Source organism: Oncorhynchus mykiss, chromosome 30 (assembly GCF_057628025.1).
Source record: "Oncorhynchus mykiss isolate SJ-2025 chromosome 30, ASM5762802v1, whole genome shotgun sequence".
Classification (NCBI taxonomy): domain Eukaryota; kingdom Metazoa; phylum Chordata; class Actinopteri; order Salmoniformes; family Salmonidae; genus Oncorhynchus; species Oncorhynchus mykiss.
In genome coordinates this window covers 11638159-11658603 of record NC_143051.1, presented here as the reverse complement: position 1 = coordinate 11658603, position 20445 = coordinate 11638159, and the positions used below count along the sequence as shown (strand labels likewise).

Below are 20445 nucleotides of genomic sequence, written 5' to 3'. Positions count from 1 at the left end.
ATGAAATATGCTATGGACTAGAGAGGGTATTTGTCTGCATTGATACATCAATGTTAAGATTTCACTGCAGTCCTATTTGTTACTTTGTGGTCAGGTCACGCACGGAACATTAGCCTTATATATTGTGGTCAAATTATGTTTAATTTTACTTTCAACTTTTATTTCCATTAAGTCGAGCCTATTATTAGCCTGCCTGTCTCCCTGATGCCTTTTCAGCACCATGGACAAGAGCCATTAGGAGCGGTTCAGCTCTGCCAAGCCTTTTTCGCGGGCGTCACCCTAAAAACAACAGAGGGGCAACAGCCACCCGTCTCCTTTAATAGGGGTGACTGAACACTCCAATACAAAGGGACATTAGAGGGAAAAGCGCTTTGGGGATGCGCGTCAAGGGACCACGGTAGCCAATCTGCTTGAGCACGTAGATGCTCGTAATTCACGACCCCCCTTTGCTGTCTCGCGCAGTGTTCTTGCTGACTCAGTGCCTTACAGCAGTGCTCCCTGTTCTCTCCGCGCATCGACCAGAAACTGCGACGCAGGCTCCCTCCAGTAGCCTAGCCCACTTCTTTCACCACCAACGCCGCACAAACTGACAGACATGGCTAAAACAGCAATTGGTAAGCTAACGGTTTACCGTTATTTGGGTCTGTGTTTTTGGGACGGGTTGATAGCCGTGGTGGTTTTGGTGGTTTTGCTTGACTGTGTGTGAGGATGCTGCCTGTGTGAGATAACAGCGGCGACACCTTGGCACAAAAGACTGCCAGGCATTGAATCAGGGGAGCGGTCAAAGTCTGTCGCATGTCAAACAATATTCTTGCTTTCTACTTGTGAGTGGTGCAATCATCTTGCTTTTGTCTTCCTTGAGCCTGAACTGCATGCATTCGTTTTTGTTTTATTCCTATATCAACAGGGTTGGATGATGATTGTGGGCTACACTTTATGATTAAATAGCCTAGCCCAATAATATTGTATTATATATAGATTCAATCTCCAATGTTACAGTGTGCATAAAGCGAATAAATAGCCTAGATTGAAGAAATCCAATGGCACATTAGCGATAGGTTATTCGAACGCGATAGGGAATCCATGGATGGATGTTGGATGCCGCACCTGCCGCTCTAGCCCCCGACACATGCTCATACAGCAACATAATGCAGACAGAGCGACCGCACCCAACATCCCGGTCTCTCATCATGAGCGCAGAGCAGCTCTTCGAGGTTCTAAATTAATCTAACCCGTTACAAATCCTATTATAGAGACTGGACTAGCGTTTATTAGAATGTTATGCTCAATCCATTTGAATGATGAGAGGAAATGTTGAGAATAAATTCATCTTTGTTCGTGCACTTTATATCCATGCTAAAGCTGTCAGGTGAAGAATTACGAATTGCAATGGAAATTAATGGATGGAAGTTGAAATGTGGCATCATATTCCAGCAATATCATGCCTGGTCTTGATATCATTTTTATTGCATGGGCTGGGCTTGATTTGCCCATACAGTATGTGCATCTACTATATTGCTGCGTCAGTCACAATAAATGTTTAAAGACATGTTCGAGTTTAAAGTGTAAAAGCCTATCCAAGATTCGGTAATGCGTAATGGAGCACATTCGTGCGCATTTAGGGCCCTTTTGAGTGAGGCCCGTCTCTATGGTGACGGTCAAGCGTTTACTTTTATTCTGGATGAATATGTCTGTGATGCGCCGGCAGACAGACAGCAATAAATGGAAGTGTGTCAGGTCCTGAAGTCTGTCTGCATCAGCAGCGGGCTTGTTCATCATGACCCGGCCTGGCCGCGTCGCTGTTATGTTTTTATTTATTATTGAGTTGTAGACCTACACAGGGCGAGTGGGGTGGGCCAAACACCCCGGGGTACATCATCGTCAGAGCCGTTGTCAGTGGGTGCAAGGGCAGGTAGGTCGGCAGGCAGGATCAGCTGTGGGTTGGTTGTGTACCAAATAAATAACAATGACTGGAATAGAAATGGACATTAATATGAGAATATGTACAGTCTGAGATCAATGCACTTTTTGCAGGGGGGCAAGCAAACAGACAGACAGGAAGACAGACAGGCAGGAAGACAGATTGACATGCAGGAAGACAGGAAGACAGACAGACAGACATGAAGACAGATAGGCAGGAAGACAGATAGGCAGGAAGACAGATATGCAGGAAGACAGATAGACATGCAGGCAGACTGGAAGACAGATAGGCAGGAAGACAGATTGACAGGAAGACAGATAGGCAGGAAGACAGATTGACATGCAGGCAGACAGGAAGACAGGAAGACAGATAGACAGGAAGACAGATAGGCAGGAAGACAGATATGCAGGAAGACAGATTGACATGCAGGCAGACAGGAAGACAGACAGACAGACAGGAAGACAGATAGGCAGGAAGACAGATAGACATGCAGGCAGACAGGAAGACAGACAGGCAGGAAGACAGATAGACATGCAGACAGACAGGAAGACAGACAGACAGACAGGAAGACAGACAGGCAGGAAGACAGATAGACATGCAGACAGACAGGAAGACAGACAGGCAGATAGACAGATAGACAGAAAGACAGATAGACAGACAGGCAGGCAGGCAGGCAGACAGATAGACAGATAGACAGGAAGACAGACAGGCAGGCAGGCAGACAGGAAGACAGATAGACAGATAGACAGGAAGACAGACAGGCAGGCAGGCAGACAGGAAGACAGATAGACAGATAGACAGGAAGACAGACAGGCAGGCAGGCAGACAGGAAGACAGATAGACAGATAGACAGATAGACAGACAGACAGGCAGGCAGACAGACAGATAGACAGATAGACAGATAGACAGACAGATAGACAGACAGACAGGCAGGCAGGCAGACAGATAGACAGATAGACAGATAGCCTTCTCCCAATTGCATATAGCTGCAGGCCTATTGACCACAAGCCAAAAGTCATGTTCTCGGCTCACTTGGCTTCTGATTTGTCTATTGACATCAAACATGCTTACATTAACATACAGATCCTCAGATCTGTTAACATAACACATCCATTAACATACAGATCCTCAGATCTGTTAACATAACACATCCATTAACATAACAGATCCTCATTCATTTATAATATATATTATAGGAATTTAATACATTTTCTCAGATCCTGATTATTAGGTTGTATGTGTAGGGTACAGCCTACGGTCTGATCTCTCAGGCAAGCCCATTAGTTAGGTGTGGCCACCAGATTTTTCCTCTCCAGTCTTTGTGTTCAGGGGCCAAAGCTTTCTGGGAGAATGGCGCCACCCAGAGTTCGTCATGCACAGCCTCTGCAGTGTCACTGAGTGCATCCCTGAACCAGTTCTGCCAGACTCATTCTTGTGCCTGTTGTTGCCATAGAGCTGTATTCATCACTTCTCAAGACCAATCGATAGTTGGAGAAGAAAATGTATACGACTGAAGCAAAAGATGAAATCCAATATCCCAGCCAGAGAGGAGAGGCTATTGTTAGGAACCTGATGAATGCACCTTAGTTAAACTAGTCATTATACCTTAATATATGTCCAGGTCTATGACATAACACCAAAAGGGAACATTAGTCTTTGGGTGTGGTATGAAACATAGAAACCGCCTCTTGTCTGCATTTCAGTGTTCTACAATCCATACTAATGTCTGAAACCTCCCTTGTTGGTAATATTCTCCACCTACCATCCCACTCAGTAGCCCATTTTCACTCTAACCCCTCATGAATGCTGTAATTACACTACTGATTATATTGAGGAGTAACGCACGCACACACACACACACACACACACACACACACACACACACACACACACACACACACACACACACACACACACACACACACACACACACACACACACACACACAGACACTCATGCAAATGGACACACACTCATGCACACACACAAACACACACACACAGACACACGTATACACATACACACGCACACACATGCACACGCACACACAAACACACTCAGGCTGCTGTTTGGGCTTATTGGGCTCTGGAAACCTGTAAGGCCCCAGTATTGACGGGAACAACAGGACAGTATTGGGTTGGGTTGGCAGGACGGGAACAACAGGACAGTATTGGGTTGGGGTGGAGGGAGGGACAGGGGACAACAGGAGAGTATTGGGTTGGGGTGGAGGGACAGGGGACAACAGGACAGTATTGAGTTGGGGTGGAGGGAGGGACAGGGGACAACAGGACAGTATTGGGTTGGGGTGGAGGGACAGGGGACAACAGGACAGTATTGGGTTGGGGTGGAGGGACAGGGGACAACAGGACAGTATTGAGTTGGGGTGGAGGGACAGGGGACAACAGGACAGTATTGAGTTGGGGTGGAGGGAGGGACAGGGGACAACAGGACAGTATTGGGTTGGGGTGGAGGGACAGGGGACAACAGGACAGTATTGAGTTGGGGTGGAGGGACAGGGGACAACAGGACAGTATTGGGTTGGGGTGGAGGGACAGGGGACAACAGGACAGTATTGAGTTGGGGTGGAGGGAGGGACAGGGGACAACTGTTACGGTGAGTGAATGAGGACCCAAAAGCGAACTAACTTAAACAGAGCTTCTTTAATAACCAAACTGTGGTAGGCTCCGATAGACCGGCAGATTCCGACAGGACAGGACAAGGTTACAGCAAACATGACGATAGTCTGGCTCAGGCATGAAACACAACAAACAAGAATCCGACAAGGACAGGAACAAAAACAGAGAGAGATATAGGGGACTAATCAGAGGGAAAAGGGGAACAGGTGGGAGAAGGGGTGACGAGGTAGTCAAGAGGAGACAAGGAACAGCTGGGGGAAAGCGGGGGAGAAAAGGTAACCTAAGACGACCAGCAGAGGGAGACAGGGTGAAAGGAAAGGACAGAAAGACACAACATGACAATACATGACAGTACCCCCCCACTCACCGAGCGCCTCCTGGCGCACTCGAGGAGGAAACCTGGCGGCAACGGAGGAAATCCTCGATCAGCGCACGGTCCAGCACGTCCCGAGAGGGAACCCAACTCCTCTCCTCAGGACCGTACCCCTCCCAATCAACGAGGTACTGGTGACCACGGCCCCGAGGACGCATGTCCAAAATCCTGCGGACCCTGTAGATGGGTGCGCCCTCGACAAGGATGGGGGGGGGGGGGGAAGACGAGCGGGGGCGCGAAGAACGGGCTTAATACAGGAGACATGGAAGACCGGGTGGACGCGACGAAGGTATCGCGGAAGAAGAAGTCGAACTGCGACAGGATTAATGACCTGAGAAATACGGAACGGACCAATGAACCGCGGGGTCAACTTGCGAGAAGCCGTCTTAAGGGGAAGGTTCTGAGTGGAGAGCCAAACTCTCTGACCGCGACAATATCTAGGACTCTTAGTTCTACGCTTATTAGCAGCCCTCACAGTCTGCGTCCTATAACGGCAAAGTGCAGACCTGACCCTCTTCCAGGTGCGCTCGCAACGTTGGACAAAAGCCTGAGCGGAGGGGACGCTGGACTCGGCGAACTGAGATGAGAACAGCGGAGGCTGGTACCCGAGGCTACTCTGAAAAGGAGATAGCCCGGTCGCAGACGAAGGAAGCGAGTTGTGGGCGTATTCTGCCCAGGGGAGCTGTTCTGACCAAGACGCAGGGTTGCGAAAAGAAAGACTGCGTAAGATGCGACCAATAGTCTGATTGGCCCGTTCTGCTTGACCGTTAGACTGGGGGTGAAAGCCGGAAGAGAGACTGACGGAAGCCCCAATCAAACGGCAAAACTCCCTCCAAAATTGAGACGTGAATTGCGGACCTCTGTCCGAAACGACGTCTGACGGAAGGCCATGAATTCTGAAAACATTCTCGATGATGATTTGTGCCGTCTCTTTAGCAGAAGGAAGCTTAGCAAGGGGAATGAAATGAGCCGCCTTAGAGAACCTATCGACAACCGTAAGAATAACAGTCTTCCCCGCTGACGAAGGCAGTCCGGTGACAAAATCTAAGGCGATGTGAGACCACGGTCGAGAGGGAATGGGAAGCGGCCTGAGACGGCCGGCAGGAGGGGAGTTACCGGACTTAGTCTGCGCGCAGACCGAACAAGCAGCCACGAAACGACGCGTGTCATGCTCCCGGGTGGGCCACCAAAAACGCTGGCGAATGGAAGCAAGCGTACCCCGAACGCCAGGGTGGCCGGCTAACTTGGCAGAGTGAGCCCACTGAAGAACGGCCAGACGAGTAGGAACGGGAACGAAAAGAAGGTTCCTAGGACAAGCGCGCGGCGACGGAGTGTGAGTGAGCGCTTGCTTTACCTGCCTCTCAATTCCCCAGACAGTCAACCCGACAACACGCCCCTCAGGGAGAATCCCCTCGGGGTCAGTGGAGGCTACTGAAGAACTGAAGAGACGAGATAAAGCATCAGGCTTGGTGTTCTTAGAGCCCGGACGATAAGAAATCACGAACTCGAAACGAGCGAAAAACAGCGCCCAACGCGCCTGACGCGCATTAAGTCGTTTGGCAGAACGGATGTACTCAAGGTTCCTATGGTCAGTCCAAACGACAAAAGGAACGGTCGCCCCCTCCAACCACTGTCGCCATTCGCCTAGGGCTAACCGGATGGCGAGCAGTTCGCGGTTTCCCACATCATAGTTACGTTCCGACGGCGACAGGCGATGAGAAAAATACGCGCATGGGTGGACCTTGTCGTCAGAGAGGGAGCGCTGAGAAAGAATGGCTCCCACGCCCACCTCTGACGCGTCAACCTCGACAACGAACTGTCTAGAGACGTCAGGTGTAACAAGGATAGGAGCGGATGTAAAACGATTCTTGAGGAGATCAAAAGCTCCCTGGGCGGAAACGGACCACTTAAAGCACGTCTTGACAGAAGTAAGGGCTGTGAGAGGAGCTGCCACCTGACCGAAATTACGGATGAAACGACGATAGAAGTTCGCGAAGCCGAGAAAGCGCTGCAGCTCGACGCGTGACTTAGGGGCGGGCCAATCAATGACAGCTTGGACCTTAGCGGGATCCATCTTAATGCCTTCAGCGGAAATAACAGAACCGAGAAATGTGACGGAGGAGGCATGAAAAGTGCACTTCTCAGCCTTCACAAAAAGGCAATTCTCTAAAAGGCGCTGGAGGACACGTCGAACGTGCTGAAGATGAATCTGGAGTGACGGTGAAAAAATCAGGATATCGTCAAGGTAAACGAAAACAAAGATGTTCAGCATGTCTCTCAGGACATCATTGACTAATGCCTGAAAGACAGCTGGAGCGTTAGCGAGGCCGAAAGGAAGAACCCGGTATTCAAAGTGCCCTAACGGAGTGTTAAACGCCGTCTTCCACTCGTCCCCCTCCCTGATGCGCACGAGATGGTAAGCGTTACGAAGGTCCAACTTAGTGAAAAACCTGGCTCCCTGCAGGATCTCGAAGGCTGAAGACATAAGAGGAAGCGGATAACGATTCTTAACTGTTATGTCATTCAGCCCTCGATAATCTATGCAGGGGCGCAGAGACCCGTCCTTCTTCTTGACAAAAAAAAACCCCGCTCCGGCGGGAGAGGAGGAGGGGACTATGGTACCGGCGTCAAGAGCTACAGACAAATAATCCTCGAGAGCCTTACGTTCGGGAGCCGACAGAGAGTATAGTCTACCCCGGGGGGGAGTGGTTCCCGGAAGGAGATCAATACTACAATCATACGACCGGTGTGGAGGAAGAGAGGTGGCCCTGGACCGACTGAACACCGTGCGCAGATCGTGATATTCCTCCGGCACCCCTGTCAAATCACCAGGCTCCTCCTGTGAAGAAGAGACAGAGGAAACAGGAGGGATAGCAGACATTAAACATTTCACATGACAAGAGACGTTCCAGGAGAGGATAGAATTACTAGACCAATTAATGGAAGGATTATGACAAACTAGCCAGGGATGGCCCAAAACAACAGGTGTAAAAGGTGAACGAAAAATCAAAAAAGAAATGGTTTCGCTATGATTACCAGAAACAGTGAGGGTTAAAGGTAGCGTCTCACGCTGAATCCTGGGGAGAGGACTACCATCCAGGGCGAACAAGGCCGTGGGCTCCCTTAACTGTCTGAGAGGAATGTCATGTTCCCGAGCCCAGGTCTCGTCCATAAAACAGCCCTCCGCCCCAGAGTCTATTAAGGCACTGCAGGAAGCTGACGAACCGGTCCAGCGTAGATGGACCGACAAGGTAGTGCAGGATCTTGAAGGAGAGACAGGAGTAGTAGCGCTCACCAGTAGCCCTCCGCTTACTGATGAGCTCTGGCTTTTACTGGACATGAAGTGACAAAATGACCAGCAGAACCGCAATAGAGACAGAGGCGGTTGGTGATTCTCCGTTCCCTCTCCTTAGTCGAGATGCGGATACCTCCCAGCTGCATAGGCTCAGCTCCCGAGCCGGCAGAGGAAGATGGTAGTGATGCGGAGAGGGGGGCAACGGAGAACGCGAGCTCCTTTCCACGAGCTCGGTGACGAAGATCAACCCGTCGCTCAATGCGAATAGCGAGTTCAATCAGGGAATCCACGCTGGAAGGGACCTCCCGGGAGAGAATCTCATCCTTTACCTCTGCGCGGAGACCCTCCAGAAAACGAGCGAGCAAAGCCGGCTCGTTCCAGCCACTGGAGGCAGCAAGAGTGCGAAACTCAATAGAGTAGTCTGTTATGGATCGATTACCTTGACATAGGGAAGACAGGGCCCTGGAAGCCTCCTCCCCAAAAACAGATCGATCAAAAACCCGTATCATCTCCTCCTTAAAGTCCTGATACTGGTTAGTACACTCAGCCCTTGCCTCCCAGATTGCCGTGCCCCACTCACGAGCCCGTCCAATAAGGAGAGATATGACGTAGGCGACACGAGCAGTGCTCCTGGAGTAAGTGTTGGGCTGGAGAGAAAACACAATATCACACTGGGTGAGGAACGAGCGGCATTCAGTGGGCTCCCCAGAGTAACACGGCGGGTTATTGATTCTGGGCTCCGGAGATTCGAAAGCCCTGGAAGTGGCCGGTGGATCGAGGCGGAGATGGTGAACCTGTTCTGTGAGGTTGGAGACTTGGGTGGCCAGGGTCTCAACGGCATGTCGAGCAGCAGACAATTCCTGCTCGTGTCTGCCTAGCATCGCTCCCTGGATCTCGACGGCTGAGTGGAGAGGATCCGAAGTCGCTGGGTCCATTCTTGATCGGATTCTTCTGTTACGGTGAGTGAATGAGGACCCAAAAGCGAACTAACTTAAACAGAGCTTCTTTAATAACCAAACTGTGGTAGGCTCCGATAGACCGGCAGATTCCGACAGGACAGGACAAGGTTACAGCAAACATGACGATAGTCTGGCTCAGGCATGAAACGCAACAAACAAGAATCCGACAAGGACAGGAACAAAAACAGAGAGAGATATAGGGGACTAATCAGAGGGAAAAGGGGAACAGGTGGGAGAAGGGGTGACGAGGTAGTCAAGAGGAGACAAGGAACAGCTGGGGGAAAGCGGGGGAGAAAAGGTAACCTAAGACGACCAGCAGAGGGAGACAGGGTGAAAGGAAAGGACAGAAAGACACAACATGACAATACATGACAACAACAGGACAGTATTGGGTTGGGGTGGAGGGACAGGGGACAACAGGACAGTATTGGGTTGGGGTGGAGGGACAGGGGACAACAGGACAGTATTGAGTTGGGGTGGAGGGACAGGGGACAACAGGACAGTATTGAGTTGGGGTGGGGTGGAGGGACAGGGGACAACAGGACAGTATTGAGTTGGGGTGGAGGGACAGGGGACAACAGGACACTTTCGGGTTGGGGTGGAGGGACAGGGGACAACAGGACAGTATTGAGTTGGGGTGGAGGGACAGGGGACAACAGGACACTTTCGGGTTGGGGTGGAGGGACAGGGGACAACAGGACAGTATTGGGTTGGGGTGGAGGGACAGGGGACAACAGGACAGTATTGAGTTGGGGTGGAGGGACAGGGGACAACAGGACACTTTCGGGTTGGGGTGGAGGGACAGGGGGAACAACAGCACAAGACCGGAGGGGTTATTGATTATCTGTGGTCTCATGCTAAAGGATTACAGCAGGAAGCACACTAACTGCCTCTGTTTCCGTGGTGAGGAGGAGATCTCCATGGGAATGGAAGAGGATGCTCAGTGTAAAACTTGCTGAAAAGATGACTAAATGATTTCTCTTCGCACAGTAGAATTGTGTGTTTTTAGTGCACCCTAATAGAATAACATGTTGTTTAGAATTGGGTCAAACCGTTGAACAAATGACTTTAATATACATATATTTTCCAGTATAAATCTGTTGACAACATTCCCTAAACACCAAAACACACAGCTGGCCAGGGCAAGAACAGGCTGACAGCTACCAGCCGCAGTTATCTTCTGACCTGCTCAATAAGCACTTAACCTGCATGATCTGCTCCACTGAACCGCCAATTGTTCACATCACTGACATCACTGACAAGCTGAGTCGTCCTGAAGGGAATATGGCTGCTGCCTGTGGTTCCCAGGCACGCACAGGTCTGTTAGTGTGGTGTGTGTGTGTGTGAATCTACTCACACCACACACATGCATGCACTTGTATGCACACACACACACACACACACACACACACACACACACACACACACACACACACACACACACACACACACACACACACACACACACACTAAAGCACAGATGCGCACACACACACGCCTACACACACTTCCACCACCCACCAGTAGAGATGGTCTTGTCCGGTAATTACAACTTAAAATCCCCTCCACCGCTCCACTGAACACAGCAGCCTCCATTTGCCTTCCCTGAGGACCCTCAATCACCTGTGGGAGTTAGCCAGCCCAAATCAGCCTCTTCCTCTTCATATCCCCCTTTTCCCCTTTCTTTTTCTCCTCTATGGGAGGGCTTAACCCAGTCCCACTTTTCTCCTCTATGGGAGGGGTTAACCCAGTCCCCCTTTTCTACTCTATGGGAGGGGTTAACCCAGTCCCCCTTTTCTACTCTATGGGAGGGGTTAACCCAGTCCCCCCTTTCTCCTCTATGGGAGGGGTTAACCCAGTCCCCCTTTTCTCCTCTATGGGAGGGGTTAACCTAGTCCCCCTTTTCTCCTCTATGGGAGGGGTTAACCCAGTCCCCCTTTTCTCCTTTCTTTTTCTCCTTTATGGGAGGGCTTAACCCAGTCCCCCTTTTCTCCTTTCTTTTTCTCCTCTATGGGAGGGCTTAACCCAGTCCCCCTTTTCCCCTTTCTTTTTCTCCTTTATGGGAGGGCTTAACCCAGTCCCCCTTTTCTCCTCTATGGGAGGGCTTAACCCAGTCCCCCTTTTCTCCTCTATGGGAGGGCTTAACCCAGTCCCCCTTTTCCCCTTTCTTTTTCTCCTCTATGGGAGGAGTTAACCCAGTCCCCCTTTTCCCCTTTCTTTTTCTCCTCTATGGGAGGAGTTAACCCAGTCCCCCTTTTCCCCTTTCTTTTTCTCCTCTATGGGAGGAGTTAACCCAGTCCCCCTTTTCTCCTCTATGGGAGGGCTTAACCCAGTCCCCCTTTTCTCCTCTATGGGAGGGCTTAACCCAGTCCCCCTTTTCCCCTTTCTTTTTCTCCTCTATGGGAGGAGTTAACCCAGTCCCCCTTTTCCCCTTTCTTTTTCTCCTCTATGGGAGGAGTTAACCCAGTCCCCCTTTTCTCCTCTATGGGAGGGCTTAACCCAGTCCCCCTTTTCTCCTCTATGGGAGGGCTTAACCCAGTCCCCCTTTTCCCCTTTCTTTTTCTCCTCTATGGGAGGGCTTAACCCAGTCCCCCTTTTCTCCTCTATGGGAGGGCTTAACCCAGTCCCCCTTTTCCCCTTTCTTTTTCTCCTCTATGGGAGGGCTTAACCCAGTCCCCCTTTTCCCCTTTCTTTTTCTCCTCTATGGGAGGGCTTAACCCAGTCCCCCTTTTCCCCTTTCTTTTTCTCCTCTATGGGAGGAGTTAACCCAGTCCCCCTTTTCTCCTCTATGGGAGGGCTTAACCCAGTCCCCCTTTTCTCCTCCACATCTTCTGGAAAGGAGTTGTTAACACACCTATCATAGAGAGCTAACCCAGTCCTCCTCTCTGCTCTCTCCTCTCATTCTCTTCCCTCTCTTCTAGGAGGGGTTAACAAGCCCATCGGAGAGTCAGAGAGATAACGCTATCATGTGAGAGTTCATCTGATGCACCGTGGCGTCTGCCAGGCTGAGAGCTGGCTGTTGTGGCAGACAGATAGAGACAGGGAGAGGAGAGGGGTAGTCTGGTGGTGCAGCACCACTGCTGTAGGTGCTGGAATACACTTCATTCGAACAGACAGATAGAGACAGGGAGATGGTTTTGCCGGGTGTGTAACAGCAGAACGTCCATGGGCACTAGCTACACTTCTCTCCTCCATGTCGAACTGTAAATCTAAGAGCTTTACTTTTCTCAGTGTTGACTTCCAGCCAGGGACATCAGTCAGGGGGTCAATGTAGCACATTTCAGCCCTGCAGCCCACAGCGTGTGATCATATCAACTGGGTTCTACTTGGCACGTCGAGGTGCCCAGACGGCACACTGTGCCTTCAGACACTGTACTGTACACTATAAACAGCAGCCAGGAGAGGTAGAGGACATAGCCAGATTGTCTGTGGCAGGACAATATGATGGAGTAGATGTCTTCTTTCTACCGGCTCCCTGATGGGATGCTACAGTAGGTTCACATCCCACTTTGGGTGCCAGTACAGCTCTGTAACATTCTAACCTGGAATCACTGTTGATTCACTTAACAGTCATGATGGCACTGTTGGTCCCCTACCTTATGGAGGTACTTAAAAAAGCCAGGGAAGACAACTGCTTTCCAGAGTCTTTCTCTCAAGCGGTGATTACTGTAATCCACAAGAAAGGAAAAAACCCGCTAAAGTGCGCCTCCTACAAACCAATCTCTCTCCTTAACACCGATTGTAAACTGGTCACCAAGATGCTATCTAAGAGACTGGAGTCATGTCTTCCCCTGTTGGTCAACCCAGATCAGACTGGCTTCATAATTAATAGATTGTCCTCCAATAATCTCAGAAGGTTCTTTGATATAATTCACCTTGCTAACAAAAACAAAATACCTAGTGTCGCAGTCTCCCTCGACGCTGAAAAGGCCTTTGATAGGGTTGAATGGCCACACCTCTTTCGCATCTTGGAAAAGTTCGGTTTAGGTAACGTGTTTGTAAACTTGATAAAATCACTCTACAAATCTCCTAAAGCTAGGATTGCTACCAATGGGATTACTTCCTCCTCTTCCTTTCTCTATAGGGGGAAGAGACAAGGTTGCCCAATTAGCCCCCACCTCTTTGCCCTCGCCATCAAACTGTTGGCTGAGGCCATTAGAACGTGCCCTGACATACATGGCTTTGAGGTGGGCCCCCATACCCATAAACTATCACTCTTTGCGGACAACCTTATCTTATTTCTAACAAACCCAGAACATTCTCTCTCTCACTTACAGATCCTACTACAGTGTTATAGTTCTTTCTCTGGATATAAGGTCAATTTACCGTTGTCTGTCTTTGACCATCACACCATCAAGCACAAGTTTCCTTTTAGATGGTCGCCTATGGGCTTCACATATTTGCGCATAATGGTGGATGATAATCTGACCAACCTCTATAAACTCAATCTGGCAAGTTTGTTGCAAAAGTTGGAGGGTGACCTTTGTAAATGGATGGACTTACCTCTCACTCTACTGGGTAGAATCAATGTAATTCAAATGAATGTCCTGCCCAGATTTCTATATCTGTTTCAATCTCTCCCTATCCCTGTTCCCGCAGCATTCTTTTCCTCTCTCGACAAACTGACCAGACGGTTTATCTGGCACGGCAAAACCCCTAGGGATGGCCTGGATAAACTGACCCTTGATTACGGTCAAGGGGGCTTAAACCTCCCCAATTTTAGAATGTACTATTGGACTGCACAGTCTAGGTTTCTGGCTCAGAGGTTTGACAATGGTCCCTCTCCCTCATGGTTGAACATTGAAAAGCTTGAGGTAAATGATGCCACTGGGGCAGAATTGTTTTAAAAATATGACAGAAAATTTATGAAAACCATCACAGACAACCCTTTAATCATACATTCTGTCCTGGCATGGTGCAAACTGCATGAGCTGTTCGGACGAGGGGGATTCCTTTCCCCTAAAACCCCTTTATGGAACAATAGATTGATTCCTATGTTTTTCCTGAATAGTAACTTAAGACCATGGTCTGATAAGGGAATCCCTCTTCTGGAACCTTGTTATGAGGAGGGAGTTCTCATGTCTTTTGATCAGCTGAAACAGAAATACCACTCACCTAACAGGGACTTCTTTAGCTACCTACAACTACGAAACTTTATTAGGGTGACTCTCAAGGGACTATGGAACCTACCTAAGATGTCACCTATTGAACAACTCTGCCATGCACACCAACCACTGTTCAAGACCATTTCCCGTGTAAACGATGCTCTTATGTCAGGACTAGCACTGCCTGAGCTAGATAAACCCCGACTTAGATGGGAAAAAGATCTGGGTATTGATCTTGATGAGGCACTATGGAGTGACCTTTGCAGGGATGATGTTACATCCACATTGAACTCCAGATACAGACTGATCCAGTTTAATTTCCTCTATCAGCTCTATATCACCTCATCTCGACTGCACAAGTTCAACCCTGATATCTCCTCTCTATGTTTTAGATGTGGCTCAGATGAAGGAACATTCCTCCATTCCACTTGGCAGTGTTCAAAACTACACGGTTTCTGTCAGGGGGTATGCGATACCATATCCTCAATTCACAGGGTTGCATTCCCTTTAGACTCGGAGGTCTGTCTACTGGGTAACTTTACTAACACCAATCTTAGGCAAAGCCATACTATAAAGCTAACAGAAATATTGCTTGCGATTGCCAAGAAATGTATTGCCTTGAAATGGAAATTGGATTCCTTCCTGCCAGTTGCAATTTGGCTATCAGAAGTTAATAGTTGTATCCCACTGGAGAAAATCACTTACTGCTTGAGGAATGAGTTAAAGACATTTTACAGAATTTGACAACCTTTTATTGACTATATGGAGAATCTCCCCACATCACATTGATTAAATCTCTTTATAATCCTTAAATAAGGTTTCACACGTAATGTATAATATGTAGCCTACGGCAGGTGACCATATGATCCAATGTCTCATTATTATTATTTTTTATTTTACTCTTTATTATGACTTATTTATTGTATGTTTGAATATATAATTATTATTATTATTTTTTTGTTGTTACACTTGTCTGTTACTGTCACTTAGTCCTAATGTTGTCTAATATCTTCTCACTTTTGTTTTGAATGTTCTTAATTGGAAAATGCAAAAATAAATGATTTAAAAAAAAGTAATGATGGCAGAACAATTCAATTTGGATTCTGGAACAGGCAAGTAGCTTTCAGCAACATCAGCCATAATCAGTGTGCCTGCAGGTGCTATCCCTACTGTTAAATAGCTGTTGGATGTTACCAGTGTTAGCGACAGACTCTGCAAGCTAAGTGAATAAGTAATAGGCTAACATGAAATGCATAGCTGATGATGAATGAATCCTGTGGGGAGGTGGTCGACCGCTGTGGAGAATGAATCTTGTGTGGAGGTGGTCGACCGCTGTGGAGAATGAATCCTGTGGGGAGGTGGTCGACTGCTGTGGAGAATGAATCCTGTGGGGAGGTGGTCGACTGCTGTGGAGAATGAATCCTGTGGGCAGATGGTCGACCGCTGTGGAGATCAGAGCATAGGAGGACACAGCACACACACACACACACACACACACACACACACACACACACACACACACACACACACACACACACACACACACACACACACACACACACACACACACACACACACACACACACACACACACACACACACACACACACACACACACATCCCACTTCCCTTCACAGTCTGCACAAACAAAGCCCAATGAAATGGGGCTTAGAAACCTCAAGCTGATTCTTCTCACCAGACTAGACCACCTTTGATGATCATGCGTTCTTTTATTTTTAAGGATTTACTGAATATTTATTTTCCTAAACATCTAAAGATGGCGATGCAATGTGATATGATAATTTATGAGGAGGAGAAAGTAGGATAACTGTCTGTCTGTGTGTGTGTGTGCGTGTGTTTTCCACAGCGTACAAAGAGAAGATGAAGGAGATGTCTGTCCTGTCTCTCCTCTGCTCCTGCCTGTACCCAGAGACACGCAAGAACCTGGTGGGAGAGTTCCAAGGTAAACACAAATGTCACCTGACTTTTTAAAATGTTTTTTTTTTTCAACTTACAGCAAAGGCAACCAAGAGGCAATTAAAAACAAAAGTGAAAGTTTGATTTGCGGTAATATTATCACTACAAAGGCAGGATTTAGAGTTTCCCTCTGTGGTTTTCCTCTGTCCGTCCCCTTCTTCTAGTAGCAGGCATGGAGGTGAAGCCCATCAACAAGCGTGCCTCTGGCCAGGCCTTCGAGGTGATCCTGAAGCCCCCCTCTCCGGTGTCAGACGCAGCCCACTGTGTCACCTCGCCCCCTAAGAGGGAGGTCTCTCTGGAGGACATCCAGAAGAAGCTGGAGGCCGCTGAGGACCGGAGGAGAGTGAGTCCGTTAGCATAAGCGGACAACTTAATTCCGTCACTGTATCACACTGAATCATGCTAGCATATGACACTTTGTCCTATCCTTCTTAGCCTATACGTTGGCTTGGCTTAGACTTTGACTGTTATACTTACTTACTCACTAAGCAACGATCAAATTCATCAGGCAAAGGAATGACACTAAAACAAATTATTACCCTCTCGTTCCCACCTTGTATCTTGGATTATCCTGCATTCTACTCTATTCTGTTCTATTCTACTTTTTTCCCGATTATATTCTACTCTATTCTATTCTATCACCGCTTCAGTCCCAGGAGGCCCAGGTTCTCAGGGCCCTGGCAGAAAAGCGGGAGCACGAGAGAGACGTGGTGATGAAGGCCATGGAGGAGAACAGCAACTTCAGCAAGATGGCAGAGGAGAAGCTGACCATGAAGATGGAGCAGATCAAGGAGAACCGCCAGGCCTACCTGGCCTCCATCATGGAGCGCCTGCAGGAGAAGGTGAGAATAGAGTTTGGTGGGAAAGAGGGTAGGTGGAGACAGCAAGACCAGGGGAATGGACAAGGGGTGTGCAAGGTAGAAGGCTTTGATATTTTTGGGTAGGTGCTTCGAGCATCATTCACGGATGAAACACTGGCCATTGTAGTTGAATATGTCAGCTGAAAGGGAAGCGTAAATTGACAGACTTGAACCAGAGAGTCTCAGGGTCGGGTCAGTATTGAGAGGTCTCTCTCTGTGTTGTCCTCAGGAGAGGCATGCCCAGGTGGTGCGCAGGAACAAAGAGCTGAGGGAAGAGCTGACAGCGTGAGCAGGCGAGGGGCGCCACAAACCATCGTACCCCCCCCCCTACAGCCACCCTCCTGTACCCTGTACTCCTCCGCCCCCTCCCAAGGGACTCCCCTGACAACCCCACTTCTACAGCACCCCCAGCGTCAGAAGACCCCCCCAGAGTGAGGTGGAGGACCCACCGGCACCCCACACCAACAGCATTAGCAAATGGGGGGATTGCAAAAAAAACGACCAAAATGTCACCCCCCCCTCCCTAATAAATAATGTTTTTGCTCGATTTCAAATGCTGAAAAAAGAAAAGATGAAAAGCCAACCAAGTTATAGTGGGTATTGTTTTTTGTAAATACTTATGTTTTTGTTATATACAGTAGGATAGTACAGCAGAAGTATTGCAGTGTGCCATTTTAGCATTTTCTCTATCTATGGATGTACTTTTATTTTATTTTTTTCTCAAACAAAAATCGTTTGCAGTTTCTCTCGTACTATAAGGCTTCTGTGTTGTTGTGAGTTCGCCAGCTAGCCGACGTGCGTTTGCGCTGGTTATTTTCTGACCATGTCTGTTTCTGTGTCAGTCAGTCAGTCAGTCAGTCAGTCAGTGTGGGGATGATGATAATACAGGCTGCTCATTGACTTCCAGGAGAGAGACTAGCTAGACATCAGGAGAATACTATAGCTTTTATGAGCCGATTCTCTCCTGTCTGTCTGTCTGTTCTCCCACTCTCTTGCATAGAGTAGTTCATTCACACACATGCAAGCGCACACGCATACACAGACTGAGGAATTTGGCAAACACGACATGTTGTTTAAGAGGAGCTTGCTAAAAAATATGTCAGTTGGGCATCGCAGAAGTCACATGACATCCTTGGTTCATACCGTGATGTCACAGAGGGGTGTTATGGTCCTTTCTCGTTCCCAAGACCCCCTGCGTCATCTGTCAATCACTCTCTCAGCATGTACTGTATGTACCATCTTAGACGTGTAGATAATGTAATCGTGCCTAGAATGCTACAAGCTCATATAGCGGTTAACGCTTAAGCAATGGTAGATCACTAAGTAACATCCATGTCCTTAAACAGGCTAATGGGCCCTCTCAGCTCTTTCATGTTGTGCCACAGAGGAACCAAGCCAAATGCTACTACAGAGGTTTCACTCTCTATGGAGAATCATAGTTTGACTCTCTCACTATTGAGAATGAGTCATTGTACCGTCGTCTCTTAACTGTGTACGGCAAACTATGGCACAGGAGAACAAGTAGGCAACATTAAGACGTAAGAAAACAACCAACACAGACATATAATAACATCTAGAAGATCCTGACATGACAATGGAAGACAAAGGGTGTATGTTTCAGTAGGGGTGGGTGGATGTGTGTGAGAGAGTGTGTATGTTTCAGTAGGAGTGGGTGGATGTATGTGAGAGAGTGTGTATGTTTCAGTAGGAGTGGGTGGATGTATGTGAGAGAGTGTGTATGTTTCAGTAGGAGTGGGTGGATGTATGTGAGAGAGTGTGTATGTTTCAGTAGGAATGGGTGGATGTATGTGAGAGAGTGTGTATGTTTCAGTAGGAGTGGGTGGATGTATGTGAGAGAGTGTGTATGTTTCAGTAGGAGTGGGTGGATGTATGTGAGAGAGTGTGTATGTTTCAGTAGGAGTGGGTGGATGTGTGTGAGAGAGTGTGTATGTTTCAGTAGGGGTGGGTGGATGTGTGTGAGAGAGTGTGTATGTTTCAGTAGGGGTGGGTGGATGTGTGTGAGAGAGTGTGCATGTTTCAGTAGGGGTGGGTGGATGTGTGTGAGAGAGTGTGTATGTTTCAGTAAGGGTGGGTGGATGTGTGTTAGAGAGTGTGTATGTTTCAGTAAGGGTGGGTGGATGTGTGTGAGAGAGTGCATGTTTCAGTAAGGGTGTGTGAGAGAGTGTGTATGTTTCAGTAGGGGTGGGTGGATGTGTGTGAGAGAGTGTGTATGTTTCTGTAAGGGTGGGTGGATGTGTGTTAGAGAGTGTGTATGTTTCAGTAAGGGTGGGTGGATGTGTGTGAGAGAGTGCATGTTTCAGTAAGGGTGTGTGAGAGAGTGTGTATGTTTCAGTAGGGGTGGGTGGATGTGCGTGCGCCTGTGCTGTTTCTCTGGTTTAGAGCTTATTATACCAGCCAGGAGGTTGGAGCTGTATATCCAACCGTCCGTCACATACTAATGACATCACAGCGTCCTGTCTGAGACATCGCAACATCCTGTCTGTGACATCACACCGTCCTGTCTGGGACATCACAGGGTCCTGTCTGGGACATCACAGGGTCCTGTCTGCGACTTCACAGCTTCCTGTCTGTGGTGATGAACCTGGCTGTCTCTCTCTCTTCCTGTTTGTGTGTTTCCCCCCTCCACATATATCTTTGTGAGCAAGCTGTGGTAATTAAAGGTTTGGGGTTCTGTGAATGATATTGGCTTTGTTTGTTCTTATTCTTTTTTGTTTTGTTGACTTTGAATATGGCAAAAATAATTCAAAGGACCAATGAAAAAAATATTTATATCTGTATTATCCTAGAATGTTTATTTCTGTCTCTGAATTAGTTTTGAGAAATAAAACAAAATATGGAAGAGACAAAGGAGAATAGGTGGTCTCCCACAGTTGTAGAGTCACATATGACCAGCAGGTGGTGACAAAAGATCACAGTTGGCAGTGCTGTAACAACTTGACCCTCGAACAAGAAGGCAAATTACAGACTCCTCTTTGAATCTGCATATTTCTCCAAAGCTCAGTTGTCCAGTTGACTGCACAACACTACCAGGACCTAGAATCAATGGAGACACTCAGGTTTTTTAATCATATATCTCTTGACACATTCATGAAAATAGTCAAGGCCTCTAAACCTGCATACTGGACCCTATTCCAACTAAACTACTGAAAGAGCTGCTTCCTGTGCTTGGCCCTCCTATGTTGAACATAATAAACGGCTCTCTATCCACCGGATGTGTACCAAACTCACTAAAAGTGGCAGTAATAAAGTCTCTCTTGAAAAAGCCAAACCTTGACCCAGAAAATATAAAAAAACTATC

General features: G+C 48.1%; 1 protein-coding gene across 2 annotated transcripts; it reads left to right on the top strand.

Annotated features, from left to right (window-relative positions):
• Positions 1-75: 75 nt before the first annotated feature.
• Positions 76-19827, top strand: LOC110487933 (stathmin-2). Of its 2 annotated transcripts, none has more exons than XM_021559849.3 (5): positions 76-614; positions 16157-16252; positions 16431-16609; positions 16917-17108; positions 17356-19827. In XM_021559849.3, the coding sequence occupies exons 1-5, from the start codon at positions 596-598 to the stop codon at positions 17413-17415; spliced, it is 546 nt and encodes a 181-aa protein (XP_021415524.1). In that variant the 5' UTR covers positions 76-595; the 3' UTR covers positions 17416-19827. The 2 variants fall into 2 exon arrangements, with proteins under 2 accessions (XP_021415524.1, XP_036826690.1); XM_036970795.2 differs by having other exon boundaries at positions 207-614; positions 16434-16609.
• The last annotated feature ends 618 nt before the right edge of the window (positions 19828-20445 follow it).